Genomic DNA, 18,759 nt, shown 5'->3' with positions numbered 1-18,759 from the left:
CACTGGCTTCAGTAGGTGATAACTATCAAAGTGAACACGCTTTATGAAATTCTAACACTGCTGCTGACAGAAAGAGGGGGCCTGCCTCTTGTTCTCTAGGCCACAGCAGGAAACTGGCTGCTAACAGCAAGGCAGGTCAGACTAGCACCTGACTGAGACTCTCTCTCTGTTACAGTCAAGAGGAGAAAGAACTGACGAGGGAATTATTATCTCACGTTTGTCTCAATGGCCCTTGGTGTGGAGCCCACATCCTGTGTAAAACCATCCCCATATAAACGGCACACAGGCCTGCCTTGCCGTGACAGGTGGGCGGCCCTTCCACAAAACCCCACCCCCAGGCACACTCACATTTTCTCACACACAGCCACTCATCTGGCATTTTTTCTCCCTGGCAGGAGAAAAGGCTTGGCCCCCAAAATAAAATTCAAGAAATGCCCTCTGAAGAAAGTGGCAATGTACTTGGGAGGACGCTGAGGTGTCTAAGGGCTGAGGACTCAAAAAGAGCGCGGGTATCTTCAGACTCCCCCAGGAGGTGCCAGCCTGGGGAACACAGATCAGTGGGAGGGGGTGGGTGGTAAGAGAAAGGGCAGCCTTACTCAGAGTGAGAGTTACACAGAGCTGAGCCCCCCAGCCAGCCAGCAGGCGGGGATTTCCTCCTGCTCCCCACCTCTGCAGCCTAGTCACAAGCTCTGCACACCTGAACAGGGCCTGCAGGCAGCCTGCGGAGGAGGTACGTGCCTCCTGGGGACAAAGACCAACCCACCAATAAAGAGGAAACCCACACCAGCTACTTAGGAATCCAGTCTTTCACTATGCACAAGAATGGCCAAGTGAGCATCCGGAAAGTTCACCCTGTGTCATCTGCACCAAAACGTTTACTGCAGGAGGGAGGCCAGGGGGAGAAAACAGAAGACTTCCAAGAAGAAAATGATGCAAGCAAGAAGCAGCAGTAGCTGAGGGTGAAATTAAGTAGGGAAGAAATAGCGAAAGAAATTAGGAGACGCCCTGAAGTAGCACAGGTTTTAGGACCCAGGGCGCTATTTTCTTCTACTACTCCGGTCACACACCTTGGCTCAACAGCGAATGTGTGTCAGTGTGTGTGCTCGGTCACGTCCTACTCTTTGCTGCCCCGTGGATTGTAGCCCGCTAGGCTCCTCTGTCCATGAGGCAAGAATAATGGAGTGGGTTGCCATTTCCTCCTCCAGGGGATAATGAATATGCAATAATAATAATGTAAACATAGCTATTGTTATGATTTTCTGTGTGTGTATGTGTCCGAGAGAAAGAATGCATAGGTTAAGACCTTGCATAGAAAAAACTCTAAAAGAATGAGCATTAAACTATCAGTAATAGTCATTTAGCTGGAGGAATATGTGACTATTCCTTTCTACATTACATTACTCGTGTAATTTGTGAAGTTTTTGGCAGCAAGTATTTTTCAGTTTTGTCATTAAGGCAAGACAAAAACAACATTAAAAGTCAGCTTTGAACATGATTAACTATGTTATTAATGATGGGGCAAATATATTTAAGGCTAAATGAAAAAATCAGAACATGAAACTGTATATAGATCCAATTTTGCTTTTAAATATGTTTATGTACATACAAATGGAAAAATTTACAGAACACCAAGATATGGGTTTGGGTGGACTCCGGGAGCTGGTGATGGACAGGGAGGCCTGGCATGCTGCGGTTCATGGGGTCGCAAGAGTCGGACACAACTGAGCGACTGAACTGAAGATGTAAACAGGGATGAACTCTCGGTGGCACAGCGAAGTGAAATTCTACGTTCTTCCTTTTATTTCCCAAATTTTCTACAATGAAGACCAAGCCCACTAAGTCTTAGAAACAAAAAGTTAATAAATTTAACAAAGAGTTAAATTTCCTTGTTGCAGGGTCCATAAGACTGGAAGTACTAACTTGCATCATCAATCTTTAAAAAACAACTAATACTGTGCTCTTTCCACTGTATCATGCTACATTCAAGGGACTAAGGTGACATAAGCATTGGAAAATGTCTGATAACAGTGGCAATGTAACATAAAAATCTTATGAAAAATGTCTGGGAAAGGGAATCATGATTTACATAAGCAGTGCAGGGGGTCACATAGTTGGACATGACTGAGCAACTGAACAACAATAAAAATAACAATAATTTTCATTTATAGTTTAAATGAGGGTTAAAATTTAAGCAATGTACAGCATGGGACAATAGGTAATAATACTGTATTGTATACTTGAAACTGGATAGTAGATCTTGAATGTTTCCACACACACAAAAAAGATGACTATGAGGTGTTGGTATGTTAATTACCTTGACCGTAGTAATCAGTTCACCATGTATGCATATGACAAAACATCACAAATGATATAAACATATAAAATTTTTGTCAACTGTATCTCAATAAAGCTAGAAAAAATAAACTGAACAATATAATTTGGGGTTTAAAATTTTTAATTAAAAAAAAAAATATTTAAGCAGCCCTACACAGTACCAGTGTGTTCCACAAAGCACACTTCAAAAATGTTGGGGTCAATTATTATTTATGATATTCTTTATTAGGTTGTACTTATTAAAATTCCACAGAAATACATTTTTAAAGTAGCTTGATTTAAGGCAGGTTCTGACTTAAACTGATACTGCCATAAGCTGAGAATGGGAAAAGGTGGAAAAGGCAGATAATGGGCTAAGTCAATTTAGTCGTGTCTGACTCTTTGCAACCCTATGGACTGGGCCCGCCAGGCTCCTCTGTCCATGTGATTCTCCAGGCAGAATACTGGAGAGGGTTGCCATGCCCTCCATCAGGGGATCTTCCAGACCCAGAGATTGAATTCACGTTTCCTGGGTCTCCTGCATTGCAGGGAGATTCTTTACTGCTGAGCCACTGGGGAAGCCCAAGGTGGATAACGTACTTAGTTGCTCAGTCGTGTCCAACTCTTTGCAACCCATGGACTGTAGTCTGCCAGGCTTCTCTGTCCATGGGAATTCTCCAGGCAAGAATACTGGAGTGGGTTGCCATTCCCTAATTAGGATTTTTTTTTTGGTAGGAGCTAATCAAAAGAGTAGGGAAAACCACCAGACCATTCAGGTATGACCTAAATCAAATCCCTTATGATTATACAGTGGAAGTGAGAAATAGATTTAAGGGACTAGATCTGATAAGAGTGCCTGATGAACTATGGACTGAGGTTCATGACACTGTACAGGAGACAGGGATCAAGACCATCCCCATGGAAAAGAAATGCAAAATAGCTGTCTGAGGAGGCCTTACAAATAGCTGTGAAAAGAAGAGAAGTCAAAAGCAAAGGAGAATAGGAAAGATATAAGCACCTGAATGGAGAGTTCCCAAGATTAGCAAGGAGAGATAAGAAAGCCTTCCTCAGAGATCAATGCAAAGAAATAGAGGAAAACAACAGAATGGGAAAGACAAGAGATCTCTTCAAGAAAATTAGAGATACCAAGGGAACATTTCACGCAAAGATGGGCTCCATAAAGGACAGAAATGGTATCGACCTAACAGAAGCAGAAGATATTAAGAAGAGGTGGCAAGAATACACAGGAGAACTGTACAAAAAAGATGTTTACGACCCAGATAATCACGATGGTGTGATCACTCACCTAGAGCCAGACATCCTGGAATGTGAAGTCAAGTGGGCCTTAGAAAGCATCACTACGAACAAAGCTAGTGGAGGTGATGGAATTCCAGTTGAGCTATTTCAAATCCTGAAAGATGATGCTGTGAAAGTGTGGCACTCAATATGCCAGCAAATTTGGAAAACTCAGCAGTGGCCACAGGATGGAAAAGGTCAGTTTTCATTCCAATACCAAAGAAAGGCAATGCCAAAGAATGCTCAAACTACCACACAATTGCACTCATTTCACACACTAGTAATGCTCAAAATTGTCCAAGCCAGGCTTCAGCAATACATGAACCGTGAACTTCCAGATGTTCAAGCTGGTTTTAGAAAACGCAGAGGAACCAGAGATCAAATTGCCAACATCCGTTGGATCATCAAAAGAGCAAGAGTTCCAGAAAAACATCTATTTCTGCTTTATTGACTATGCCAAAGCCTTTGACTGTGTGGATCACAACAAACTGTGGAAAATTCTGAAAGAGGTGGGAATACCAGACCACCTGACCTGCCTCTTGAGAAACCTCTATGCAGGTCAGGAAGCAACAGTTAGAACTGGACATGGAACAACAGACTGGTTCCAAATAGGAAAAGGAGTACGTCAAGGCTGTATATTGTCACCCTACTTATTTAACTTATATGCAGAGTACATCAAGAGAAACACTGGGCTGAAGGAAACACAAGCTGGAATCAAGATTGCCGGGAGAAATATCAATCACCTCAGATATGCAGATGACACCACCCTTATGGCAGAAAGTGAAGAGGAACTAAAAAGCCTCTTGATGAAAGTGAAAGAGGAGAGTGAAAAAGTTGGCTTAAAGCTCAACACTCAGAAAACGAAGATCATGGCATTTGGTCCCATCAATTCATGGCAAATAGATGGGGAAACAGTGGAAACAAGTGTCAGACTTTATTTTTCTGAGCTCCAAAATCACTGCAGATGGTGACTGCAGCCACGAAATTAAAAGACGTTTACTCCTTGGAAGGAAAGTTATGACCAACCTAGATAGCATATTGAAAAGCAGAGACATTACTTTGCCAACAAAGGTCCATCGTCAAGGCTCTGGTTTTTCCAGTGGTCCTGTATAGATGTAAGAGTTGGACTGTGAAGAAAGCTGAGTGCCGAAGAATTGATGCTTTTGAACTGTGGTGTTGGAGAAGACTCTGGAGAATCCGTTGGACTGCAAGGAGGTCCAACCAGTCCATTCTAAAGGAGATCAGTCCTGGGTGTTCATTGCAAGGACTGAAGCTAAAGCTGAAACTCTAGTAATTTGGCCACCTCATGTGAAGAGTTGACTCATTGGAAAAGACTCTGATGTTGGGAGGGATTGGGGGCAGGAGGAGAAGGGGACGACAGAGGATGAGATGGCTGGATGGCATCATCGACTCGATGGACATGAATTTGAGTGAACTCCGGGAGTCGGTGACGGACAGGGAGGCCTGGTGTGCTGCGATTCATGGGGTCAAAAACACTGAGCAACTGAACTGACTGAATATACTATGGCTGTTTTTATTTGCATGGTGTTCTTTTTACTTTCTCTTTATTAGTCAAGTTATTAAGAAAGAGAAGGGGAAAAGAACACTATGCAAATAAAAACAACCATAGTATATTACTTCCTACAAGAAAAAAAAAATTCCTAATTAGGACATAAAACATCTCTAGTGAAAACAGGACTGGGCTTTGGTTCTGCTTAGGAAGAAAGAGGGAGACTCATGGACTGAAAGCCAATAGAAGGAACATGGTGGACCCAAGAGAAAGGAGCTGCAGCAGACACAAGAGGAGGAATGAAAAGCTAGCTGCCAGGACTCAGAGTGAGTTTTCAGTGACCGGGAAATAAACCCCACTGCTGAGCAGAGCTGCTGTATTCATCACCATCCTATGAACAGGGTCAAGTGGTCAAGAGAGAAATGTAAATAAACTTGAGTCTGGGCAGTAGTAGTATGCATTAGTTCACAACACACAACATGGAGCCAGACTGGATTCCAATTCTAGCCCCGCTCCTCACCAGCTATGATCCTGGACAAGTTACTTAAATACCTGCACCTCGCCTTTCTCATCTGCAAACTGCGAGGAATAATTCAGAATAGTACCTCACGGGGTTGTTCTGAGAACTAACCAGCTGTTCAAATGCAGCCTAGTAACGTCATGCAGGTGTTACACAGTAAAATTTACAGTGTGATACAAGTAAAACTGGTAATAATACGTAAGTAAAGCTGATAATAATGCATACTTTATTAGTTGTTTGAAAAATTACAGAGGTACGCAGAACTCTCATTTAAATGCTGATTCTTTTTCCCAGGTGTTTTTCCTAAGGCTTAGAAGTTATATTCCCACTGCTCCTAATCAGAGACTAAATTCACATCAATTTAGTCTCTAATGTGGCATGACACAAGGAAAAAAAACACCGGCTTTGGAGGCAGGAAAACCTGAGCTCAGTCCTAGCTCGTCCACATAATTTGGACAAATTACACTCTGAGCTTCAACATACTCATTTGCAGAAAAAATACCTAGAGCTACTGTGAAAATTAGAAGTGATAACTTAAGTAAACCAATATTTTTTCCCTTAAAATTGCTGGTAAAGTTGTAGGTACCATCCTGTGGGGCTAGAATTTGGCAGTATCAAAAGTTAAAATATTCTTTATTTAGTCTTCTTTTACTTCTAGGAATATCTGAAAATTAAGATGCTCTCAGCATTACTATAATGGGAGAAAAAAAAAAAAACACAACGGAGGGAAGCACAAACCTAACTGCAAGAATAGTATACTAAGAAAATGCTTATGACAAAGGAGAAAATAGCAGAATATACACACAGTCATTATGACTGCATTTTAAGAGTGTTGCATGAAATAAAATCAAGTTAGAAAATAGTATTCAAGTGTGATAAACAATTATTAATTTGGATATTCATTTTTGCAATGGAAAAAGTATAAACACCAAGATGTTAATAAATGATGTTTTTATTTCTTCCCACTACTTTTCCATATTTCAGAATTTTCTTTGGTGAACATGCATTCATTTTACAATAATAAAATCAGTTCATTTAAAACAAGAACATAAATGTATAGAGGGGACGAGATTAAGAAAATTAACTGAGATGCTAACTGTGGTTTTTCTGTATCTTGCAAGCTTTCTATAATGTGGTTAATCTTACTTTAGATTGAAAAGGAAAACATTGTTTTTAAAAGCACCCTCCAGGTTTGCCCTTTCCTACTTAATATGTCTTTCCTTCTCAATCAAAATTCTTGAATAAAGAGCACTGTATTTCTCAAGTTTCAAAAAATCAGATCAGATCAGATCAGATCAGCCACTCAGTCGTGTCCGACTCTTTGCGACCCCATGAATCGCAGCACGCCAGGTCTCCCTGTCTATCACCAACTCCCGGAGTTCACTCAAACTCAGGTCCATCGAGTCGATGATGCCATCCAGCCATCTCATCCTCTGTCGTCCCCTTCTCCTCCTGCCCCCAATCCCTCCCAGCATCAGGGTCTTTTCCAATGAGTCAACTCTTCGCATGAGGTGATCAAAGTACTGGAGTTTCAGCTTTAGCATCATTCCTTCCAAAGAACACCCAGGGCTGATCTCCTTTAGAATGGACTGGTTGCATCTCCCTGTTTCAAAAAATATACTCCCTCAAAACTTAAGAAATCTGGGAAGCAGCTTATCCCCAAGAATCAGGCATTAAAAGCAACTGGTTCAGGGGTTTGGGCAAACCCGGCCTGCTGAGTTAATCCCTTACTGCAACAAGGAATGAAATCAGAACACAAATACACAAAGTCACCTCTAAAGAGGCCAGCCAAGTAATCCTTGGCCCTCAAAACAGAAACCTAACTAAAACAGGATGGCAAAATTGCAGGTTTCACTGAGGTACCGAAATATTAATACAAGAGTCGCTGAATATCAAAGGGAGACTCCACAACCAAGATGCAGATTTTACAAAGAAAGAGCACCAAGAGTCCTCTCAGTCAGATCATGGGTATAAAGAGCAGAAGGGTGAGAGCTCTCTGCTGTGGAGAGAGGACATCACGAGGAAGACGAGTGGAGTGAACCACCAACCCACTGTGCGTACCTCCAGGCCCTCGCATCAAGCTGAGCAAGAGGTGAGCTGAATACGTGAGCCCTGATAGGAGGTGGGGGGTAGAGTGGGTTTCTGGAAAGCAGGAGGAGGAGAAGCCATGTTGATCAATGAGATAAAAAATACACGACCAGGACAAAGAATCAGCAATTCCAGCAGAGCAGAGGTGGACCACAAGCTAGAGGCGTCGTCTTTGATTCAGTCCCACAGCACCCTCAAGCAAGCCAAAAAGGCCTTAGAAGGAAGAAACTGCAGATGGACCTAAGTTTCAGGAAGCTAAGGAAGAGTCACCAAATGAAGCCCACCAGCCTAACAATACATCCCCCAGGTCAGGGGAGCAACCCGCATGAGTGCCTCCCCAGACACCGTAAGAACCTACAGGACAGAGTCAGCTTAAACCACTGGCCAGGCGCAGAGAGAAGCATAAGAACAGTACAAGCTCCTCACCATTCCTTCGTCCTCCCACTCTGCCCCATCTAGAAACCAGGAAGGAGAAACCGGAAATTTCAGGGTCAGATGGGACATAAAAGGTCAGAAGCTAGTTACATCACTTTCTCTGACAACGGGTTACCAGCTACAAATCCCAACTGGGAGGAAGGAGGAGGCAAAGTCTTAAATTTGAATGAAGGCTGAATGAACTGTGCTAGGTACTTTCAATGTCTAAAGAGGGAGAAAATCTTAACAGGGAGAAAATCTTAACTGGGAGAAAGAGGGAGAAAAAGTCTTACCTTTGAATGAAGGCAGAATACACTGAACTGGGTACTTTCGATCTCTAAACTGAGCTTATGTTTTGTGACTTCTGTTTCCTAAGGTTACTGCCACCTGAATGCACCTTTTGTCTTTCACTTACCACCGAATCCTGAGCTCCTAGAATAGCTGACTCACGGGTAAACAGCCGTTGAATCAATAACTTAAAGAGTGCATAAAAAGTCATAAGGCCTGATGCCTTTTCATAAAGGCAAAAAGCTTTCCAAGCCAAGTGCATTTTAAAGAGATGGTGACAGACAAAAATATTTACTTTGATCATCTCCCACAACTTATGTATTCAACACACTGAGTACATACCTGAAGAAAGAATATATCAGAATATGGTATGGCCCTTCCTGGGAGCACCACCACAGCCACAGTGGGAAACTATTGAAATGTCCATGTCAGTGTGATGCTGGTGAGAGAGTGCTCGGCTTCTGAGGCAATATCCTAAAGCTGAAATGAGGGTGGGGTTTGTAGACCCTGAATGACCCACTGGTCCTTACGGCTCACCCATCTCTGGAGTGAGAAGAATGTCCTTATCATAGGCTGGCCCCACTGTTACCGTGGATTCATCAACTGCATTTGATTCAAGCTTCCTAACTAAGGTTTTTGGATAAAGAAAGAAGAGTTTCACTCAAAGGAAATTTCCAGCTCAGCTAAGAATGAATTTCACACTCTGATAAATTTATACTGGTTCCCAACTCAGGGCCATGTGAGCTTTAGTTAGCATGATACCCTTGGGTACTGACAACCATCTGAATCTCCAAAGGGCTGACTCCAGCTCTGTCTTCCTGAGACTCGCTCAGCTGTCCATCCCAACAATCCACTCTATTTCCACTCTACTTTTGGCTCATGGGCTTCCCTGGTGGCTCAGTGGTAAAGAATCCACCTGCCAATGCAAGAGACCCAGGTTCCATCCCTGGTTGGGAAGCTGCCCTGGGAAAGAAAATGGCAACCCACTCCAGTATTCTTGCCTGAAGAATCCCCATGGACAGTGGAGCCTGGTGGGCTATAGTCCATGGGGTCATTAAGAGTCAGATATGGCTTAGCAACTAAGCAACAACAACCTCCAGTTCACTCTTTACTTCGACAGAAATAGGTTTTGACCTTAATGATCCTGCTCATCTTAAAGTGACAATAACTTATAGCCAAATTCAGGAGCCCCTGAGAATGTGAAAGAAACTAAGGAAATGACAGGAGAAAGTCAAAGAACAAGGCATTTTAGAAAGGCACAGACTACCGGGTATAGGAGGTAATGCGCAGCACAGGGAATATGGCCAGTATTTTATAACAACTTTGAACGGAAGGCAATCGATAATGCGAATCACTATGCTATACACCTGACTCTAATATAAGATTGTAAATCAACGACACTTCCATTTTTTTAAAAAATTGTACAAAAAGTGTTCATCAAGGCCAGGGTGAGAGAACACTCCACTAAGACAAGGAGTGAGAGGCCCGCATGTGGACAAGGAAGTCTCCGGTCACTCACTCTCGGTGGCTGTGGGGGAGGGAAGCAGGCACTGTGAACGCCAGGCCACAGCTGGAGACCATCAGAAAAAAAGAAAACAGCTAATTAACTGCAGAGCTTAAGAGTGAAGGGAAGAGAGAAAGGAAAAAAGTGAAGACATCTTTCAAGAAGCTTGGTAGGGAAGAAGAAACAAAGTCGTTAGCAGTTGGGCACGTACAGAATGTGGTCAATGGATGAAGTGGTTATGCTTCTGTATTTTTAAGACTCCAAAGACGTCTCCAGTTAAAAATACTTCATCCTAAGACTATACTTTCAGGGATCATTTCCATAGGTTGCTACTAGAGAAGTCTCTCTGCTGTATGACACAGGGAACTCAAACTGGGGCTCTGTGACAACTGAGAGGGATGGGATGTGGTGGGAGGTAGGAGGAAGGCTCAAGAGGGAGGGGACACATGTATGCCTATGGTCAATTCGTGCTGATGTATGGCAGAAACCAACACAATACTGTAAAGCAACTATCCTTCAATTCAAAATAAATTAAAATAGAAAAAGAAAAAAATACTTCACCCTATTTATTTGCTATGCACAACTCTAGGAGTTTACACATGATAAATGTTTTCATCTTCACAACCACCTGGAAAAATTAGGGAATAACATCTCCTCTCCACAAAATAGGAATCTGAAATATCCTGGGGGTCTCCAAAAAGCCCACAGGAGAAAGCACCAGCTTTAACTCATGCGGGAAGAGAGGAGGGAGTGTCACTAGAAAAGGCAGCAGAGGATGACTTCCTTGGTTGCCCAGTGGTTAACACTCTGAGCTCCCAATGCTGGAGCCGCGGGTTCAATCCCTGGTCAGGGAACCCAACCCCACATGCTGCAACTAAGACCCAATGCAGCCAAATAAATAAAAAATAAATTTTAAAAGAATGAGTTAAGAATAGACAAAGGGTGGGCCTCAATTAGAAGAATTCTTTTAGACTGGGGGGAAAAAAGGACTGCGTTCACATGCCTAACAAATCCTTAATTGTCCCTCCAAAATCAGCTCGAGTATCATCAACATTAGCACGTCTCCTCTAACACCTGCAAAAGAATGGATACAAACAAGTTAGTGAGAGGATGTGCCCAGGCATGGCCTATATCTGGGATGGAGTAAGCATGGGAACAGTCTGGATGATGAGACAACAGAATCCAAGAAGTGTAACTGAGCAGCCATGCCGAGGACTCAGCTCGCATGGACACCACACACTAGGTTGAGGGCTGGGGCTCTGCCAGGTCAGAGAGCAGGACAGGGATCCCAGGTCGCCAAGGGTCTCGATGGGAATGCAATTCGGGGAATCAACCATGGTCTCCAGACTGGAAGTGGAAGATGCCAGAAATGGGTTGTAAACTGGAGACAAGGAGATCGGAAGTCTGGCCATCAGAGTCACCGTGAGAGAGTGGGAAGAAGCTGCAGGAGTTTGTTTACAAAGAAAGCAGGCAAATCAAACTAGGTCGGATGAGGACGGTTTTCTCCTAGAGAAACACCCATGTCTGCCTAGTCTGCTGTCTCCTGTCTCCACCGCGCCTTCAACACTGGACCAGAACTGCCGAAAGTTTTACTTTGCCAACAAAGGTCCATCTAGTCAAGGCTATGGTTTTTCCAGTAGTCATGTATAGATGTGAGAGTTTGACTGTGAAGAAGGCTGAGCGCCGAAGAATTGATGCTTTTTGAACTGTGGTGTTGGAGAAGACTCCTGAGAGTTCCTTGGACTGCAAGGAGATCCAACCAGTCCATTCTGAAGGAGATCAGCCTTGGGTGTTCTTTGGAAGGAATGATGCTAAAGCTGAAACTCCAGTACTCTGGCCACATCATGCAAAGAATTGACTCACTGGAAAAGACTCTGATGCTGGGAGGGATAGGGGGCAGGAGAAGAGGACAAAGGATGAGATGGCTAGATGGCATCACCGACTCGATGTACCTGAGTCTGAATGAACTCCGGGAGTTGGTGATGGACAGGGAGGCCTGGTGTGCTGCAATTCATGGGGCTGCAAAGAGTCAGACACGACTGAGCTACTGAACTGAACTGAACTGAAAGTTTCGTCCTCAGCCTTCCAGCTCTACTTGCTGCTCCCGGTGTCGTCATTCACATCCAGGGCACAACCCCGTAATGGCCCGTGTCCAGGCCAGCTCCCTCTCTGCAGATGGCCCTTGGGTTATCTCCGACTGGACTTCCCAGGCCCTCAGACACTACATGTCTTCCCCCCAACTGAGCCCTCCATTTCTACACTCCCTGCCTTCGTGAACAGGAGCGTGTCTACCCAGTCACCTTCAACTCCTTTCTCTCTCCTGATCTCTTGAGCTCTACTGACACAGCCTACCTGCCTACACATTTTTAGAATCCTCCTTCTCTCCTCCATCTAGCCCCACTGCTCCCACCTTCACTGAGGCCATCAGCCCCTCCTGCTGGACTCTGGGCCCCTCCTGCTGGCCATGCTATTGCCTTTAAATCCGTCCCTCAGAATCTTCCCCCTGGTTTTAAAAATTCAGATCTCTAATGGTCACATTGGCTCTTCTGAATATGACTCTCTGGGGATGGGACCAGGAATCTGAAAGCTCTGTGGCCGCTTTCGCAGCCAGGATATAGGCAGCGTATGGAAAACCCTGCTCGCATCCCCAAGGGGAAGCTTCCATCTTGCCGCCCACAGCAGCGTGAAGCCTCCCCAACCAGAGCTTCAGAGCTTCACCTTCTCCTGCTTCCTGAACTCGGCTCTACCATCCGCTCCTGTCTGTGTTCCTGGGGAGAGGCAGCTGGCCACGTCTCCTCTTCAGGTTCCATCCCCAGCCCTCGACTCACTGGCCTCTGAATGACGTCACTGCACACACCTCTGTGCAGAAAGTGCTCCCCTCTGCCGGAATCAGCAATTCCCTAACTCATCACCTCCGGCCTCTCTGCCAGGCCCTGCCCAGGCTCCGTCCCCCACAGAGGCCCTCTCCCTACTCGCATGCCTGAGCAGCTCGTGCTCAGGCCGCAAAAGTCAGCTGAAGCATCTCCCCAAGATATAAGTCTTAACAGCGCCTCTCCCCTCCCGAGCCCAACCCCTGCCAGAAACCTGCAGCACCCAGTACAGACATTGTCTCATTGCTTTTTGTCAACTTTTCTCCCACTAGACACTGAACTCCTTAAGGGTGGGACCTGCAATTGGAATACATCAGACATGCAATGAGTATTGCTTGAATCCACGGTCAGAGTGAGTACACTGTGAAGTAAGTCATGGGAACGCTTACTAATAAATGTAAGAAATAATACATCTATTACTCAACATGTTGTCATCCCTAAGCAAGGATCTAAAATGAGGCATGAACAAGAGTCCTACACACGTTTATCCTCATGCGAAGAGTTGACTCATTGGAAAAGACTCTGATGCTGGGAGGGACTGGGGGCAGGAGGAGAAGGGGACGACAGAGGATGAGATGGCTGGATGGCATCACGGACTCGATGGACGTGAGTCTGAGTGAACTCCGGGAGTTGGTGATGGACAAGGAGGCCTGGCATGCTGCGGTTCATGGGGTCGCAAAGAGTGGGACACAACTGAGCGACTGAACTGACTGAATTACCCGACAGCAGTACAGTTTCAAAGACATGGTTGCAAATGCCTTTTGCTTGAGTCACGGCCCTGGCAGCACCAGCTTTCTTCAACACCTGGAAAACGCCCTGCTGTGCCTGCTTGAGAGTCTCTACACTTGCGTCTCCCCTTCTACGAGATGCACACTGTTCAACAAAAACTCACCTGTTGGCTCCTTCACACCATTTCAGTCCCCTTCCTGAACGTCTTCTCTGACCCTAACAGCTAAAGCAGCATTCTTGGCATTCTTCTGGCGTCCTGCTATAGTCCTCTATAACTACAGTCTACGCCACTACCCTCGAATTTTCCTCACGACACTTACCACTATGTGCAATCACATGGTAACATACTTATTGGATGCTGGCCTGCTTCATCCTGTGTACCACTTTATCCTCTGTACACAAACCGTTATGTGGCTTATGTACGTAGTCAACAGACACTTGCAGAATAAATAAATAAATGAGAGAGAGATGAAAGCAAGTGTAACATGAAAACACCATCATCTACTAGTCACAGAGGTGGGAAATATGCAGGTGGTAGGAAAGAGCCGGGATTTTTCCCTTAAGAAAACACCTCTTGGGGCAGGGTTAGGCAAACATTCATCCTCAGGACACTTAGGATCAGAACTCTCATTTACCAAAGGGCACACGACTTATCTAAAGGAAATCACTTCCCTTGCAGTGGGGAGCCTTGCAAAGAAAAACTTCAGAGCAAGGAAAATGTTTCTGCCTAGACTTGCCAAAAGACCAGTCCGGGGGGAAAAAATGGTGCCTAAACAACACTGTAAGCTCTGCAAACACTGGGACCAAGACTTGTCCAATGTCAAGTCCCCAGAACCCAGCAAGAGTTGTCACATCCCCAGAAACCAACCCGTAAGAGTTGCTCAAAATGTTCGCTAAAGGAGCATATAAGACATGGACTTCTGAGGAATGGCCATTCCACCCATTTTTATGCTTCAGATACATTTATTTCAGAAACAAGGCAAGACAGCTAAGGAAGAGCCTCGGGCCTAGGCCTCTCCCTGGGCTGCAGTTTGGCTCCTAGAAATCAATACTTATCAACCATGTGCCACAAGTAATCATGTCTTACCTTCCCCAGAGTCACCTTACATCAAATTTGAATATACTCTGGCAACATAATGGCTAACAAAGCATAGTAACCAGTAACAGATTTTGCTTGCTCTTTTAATTTTTTAATGTTTTTTGACTAGCAAGGAAGGATAGCTCAAAATGACAAAAGAAATAATACTAAAGAATTCTACCATTGATTGTGGTGCTGGAGAAGACTCTTGAGAGTTCCTTGGACTGCAAGGAGATCAAACCAGTCCATCCTAAAAGAAATCAACTCTGAATATTCATTGGAAGGACGGATGCTTAAGCTGAAGCTCCAACACTTTGGCCACCTGATGCAGAGTCAACTCATTGGAAAAGACCCTGATGCTGGGAAAGACTGAGGGCAGGAGGAGAAGGGGACGACAAAAGATGAGATGGTTGGATGGCATGAATGGACATGAATTTGGGCAAACTCCATGAGAGAGTGAAGGACAGGGAGGCCTGGGGTGCTGCAATCCACTGGATCCCAGAGTTGGACACGACTGAACAATAACAACCACTAATTTCCTATTCAGCAGTGTATGGCTCATAGTAGGATCACAGGAAAAACACACCACCTTCTCAACTATCAGTTTCAACAGTCGTGATGTTCTCTATCCAAAGGGTACTCTGAGGAAGATTAACTACCTAGTAGCTGTTAAGGTACTCTGAGGCCAGTGCTTGAAAAATGCTATAAATCAAATCATGAAACAAGGGAAATCATAAATACTAAGCCCACTTCAAAACCTGAGAAGCTGAGAAGTGAGGAAGATTTATACTTATGCCTGTCACCCTGATACTAACTTACTTCCAGAATAAGATATCAATTTACTGACCAGGTATCTCAATACATCTTTTGTTACCGAACGTCTATTGACCAGAGACATATTAATATTCACTTATGTAACAAAGTGCTGACCACAGGTGTTAACTTCTGCAAAAATCCTCTGGTCAATAATGCGATCTATGTTCTTAAAAAGATTCCTAACTTTCACAACAGACCATGAACATTTGGAAATGTCAACTGCCTCTGTACTCGGTAAGATTAACTTCACACGTTTGGAGATAAGGAAGCATGAACAGTGACAAGCAATTGCAAAAACTGTAGCTATTCAAACAGTTCGCTGTTGCTCTGTCAATGCCTAACCTCAATGCTGTTCAGCTGACATAAAGTCCACCTTGAAAGTGAAAGTGAAAGTTAAGTCGCTCAGTCGTGTCCGACTCTGCGACCCCATGGACTGTAGCCCACCAGGCTCCTCCATCCATGGGATTCTGCAGGCAAGAATACTGGATTGGGTTGCCATTTCCTTGAGTCAATCAGGCCATTTCAGCGAGAAAAAGAAAGCTGTTTAAAAGGCTCTATATATTTCTCTACCCTCTATCTGTTGACACCCCACGGCTGAGACTCCACTAAAATATAACAACATCCAGCAGCAACGGCCCTTCCATTTCCTTCCACTTTCAAGTACTTTTAATCGGTTTTTGTTTATCTAAATACTCCTAAGGAAGGCTGAGGAGGAAAAAAAAAATTAAGTAAAACTAAGGGGTCAGGTTCTGACGCAAAGGTTTGAAATCTGCATCTGAGGGAAGCCAGTCTGGGTCCCTCGGTAGCCTAAAATGAATGGAGCAAGGTGACTGGGAAGGAAGTAGGCTTCCAGTATCGCCTCCACCCGGACGGCCTCTGGTTTCTCCGCTGAGGGCATGAAGCCGGGCCAGAACACCAGGCAACCCAGCCGGAGCCTAACTGCCCAGCCCACCTGGCGGCAGCCCCGGGAGCACCTGAGCATCGAACCTGGGGCTCACAGGGGGTGGCGGGCGGGGGGAGCTGGGGCTGAGGCGGGGGCGGTGGCCGCTGGCCCCCACGGGGCAGGAACTGCCAAGGTTCTGGCAACGGGGATGGAAGATCGATCCCCGCCACCACACACAAAACCTCCTGCAACCCTCGAGTCCCTGCCGCCCCCAGCCTCCTCAAGGAGGTACCCAAGGGTGCCGTCTAGGGGGACACAACCAGGATGGCGGCGGCCGGTACTCACAAAGCCCACTGGAGCCGGTGCTGGTGAACATGGTCCCGGCGCCGGACTCAAAGCCCCCGCGGGGGACAGGGGGAGGGGAAGCGGAGACTGAAGGGGGGGGCGGTGTGGAGAAAACCCTGCGACCGCGCAGGCGCACTCCGGGCGGAGCGACGAATCCGGCAACCCGACTCCACACCGGAGGCCGCGAGAGAACAACGCATGCGCGGCTCGTCCGTTTTTGTGTTGTTTTTTTTTTTTCCTCAGCCCGCGCCCCCGCCTCACCTACTTCCTGCCGCGAAAGGGAAGTGCGTCGGAAGTGAAAGGGGTCCGCCTCTTCGGATTTTTCCGACGGCCGCGGGAACCTTGGGAAAGGAGTGGGGATGGCGTGTGGGAGGAGTGGATGTGACTGGGGAGACCGCACTAGTACTTTAGCGCCGCCCCTCGCCCCGTGGAGTCACCAAAGCAACATATGCCTCCGGAATGCCGGCGCGGGGGACATTTCCTCTCGACCCCTAACCCCTCTCCCCCGTGACGGGGCGCCAGGCGCGTTCCGCGCGTGCTCAGGCCTTTCTGGGCCGTCGCGGAGCCGGCTCCCCGGCTGACTGTTGACACGACCGCCTCGCGTTCCGGTGTCCGGCCGAGTGCTGAAGAGGCAGCTTCTCGGATGGAAGAGGACCCGGAGCTGGAAGGCCGTCCTTGTCGCGGGGAGCAGGGCGGTCCAGCTGTCTCCTCCCCCTTTTCCCGTGTCGGTCTTTGGCGAAACCCCCACAAAAAGCGCTGAGTGCCGTGGTCCCTGGACCCTCAACCCCTCCCCGCCGTGGTGGCCCGTGTCGTGTCACCAGACGCGGTGAGTCTGTGGCGGAGCGAACCGGCTCCCTAGACTTCTGTCATGGAGTCCTTAAACGGACGCTTGCCATTAAAAAAATTTTTTTCCCCTTGCGAAATTTTTACTCCTTAGTAAAGCAAATTTACTTCTCTTTTAAAGGGAGGTTGAGCTTGAAAACTTTAATGTTATGCGGTCGTTAAAGAGGACATCCCTGATAGCTCGTCTGGTAAACAATCCGCCCGCAAACTGGGAGACCCGGGTTGGAATCCTGTGTCGGGAAGATCCCCTGGAGGAGGGCATGGGAACTCACTCAAGTTTTCTTCCCTGGAGGATTCCATGGACAGAGAACCTGGCGGGCTACAGTTCATGGGCTCGCAAAGAGTCGGACACGACTGCGTGAGCAAGCATGCACACAGATCTTAAAGAACACATGGGCAGGATTTGGATACCTGATGCGAAGAACCGACTCATTGGAGAAGACCCTGACATTGGGAAAGATTGAAGGCAGGAGGAGAAGGGGACGACAGAGGATGAGTTGTTTGGATGGCATCACCGACTTAATGGACATGTTTTTATTGAGTCGCTCAGTCCTATCTGATTCTTTCTGACCCCATGGACTGCTGCAGGCCAGGGTTCCATGTCCTTCACTATTTCTCCCAGAGTTTACTCAAACTCATGTCCATGAAAAGGAAGGATATACCCGTCTGAATGCAAAGTTCCAAAGAATAGCAAGGAGAGAGAAAGCCTTTGTAAGTGAACAATGGACATGAGTTTGAGCAAACTCCAGGAGATGGTGAAGGACAGGGAAGCCTGGCATGCTGCACTCCATTGGGTTGGAAAGAGTCAGACACGACTTAGCGACTAAACAACAAGGGAACTACATGATTTATTATAGTTATTTCCAACAGCCTGTTTAGGTGAGTATTATTTCAGTACAGTGAAATAATTCTGGCAAAAGCAACAAAGTGTAACAGAACATTTGAGATTTCTTTTGACAGAATTAGAACATCTTTAAATTTGATCAATCAAAAATTTTAAAATATTTCAGATTAGTACCATCTCTAGTTTCTTGTCTGAAGTTGCTCGGTTGTGTCCAACTCTTTGCGACCCCACGGACTGTAGCCCCCTAGGCTCTTCTGTCCACCGAATTCTCCAGTCAAGAATACTGGAATGGGTAGCCATTTCCTTCTCCAGGGGAATCTTCCCAACCCAGGGATTGAACCCACATCTCCTGCATTGCAGACAGATTCTTTACTGTCTGAACCACATGTGCTGCGCCTGTTTTAGTTTGGGTTTCCCA

The 18,759-nt window shown here is 45.8% G+C and overlaps 1 protein-coding gene across 1 annotated transcript in view; it reads right to left on the bottom strand.

Moving 5' to 3' along the window:
* UBAC2 (UBA domain containing 2) overlaps positions 1-16,810 on the bottom strand; it is a 170,822-nt gene extending 154,012 nt beyond the window's left edge. The window contains exon 1 of the mRNA XM_052650151.1: positions 16,655-16,810. Coding sequence (XP_052506111.1) covers positions 16,655-16,685 — 31 coding nt within the window. The 5' untranslated portion in view covers positions 16,686-16,810. The remainder of the gene's footprint in view (positions 1-16,654) is intronic.
* Between the last annotated feature and the right edge of the window lie 1,949 nt (positions 16,811-18,759).

Source organism: Budorcas taxicolor, chromosome 12, assembly GCF_023091745.1.
Source record: "Budorcas taxicolor isolate Tak-1 chromosome 12, Takin1.1, whole genome shotgun sequence".
Lineage (NCBI taxonomy): Eukaryota > Metazoa > Chordata > Mammalia > Artiodactyla > Bovidae > Budorcas > Budorcas taxicolor.
This window is presented reverse-complemented; position numbering and strand designations above follow the sequence as displayed.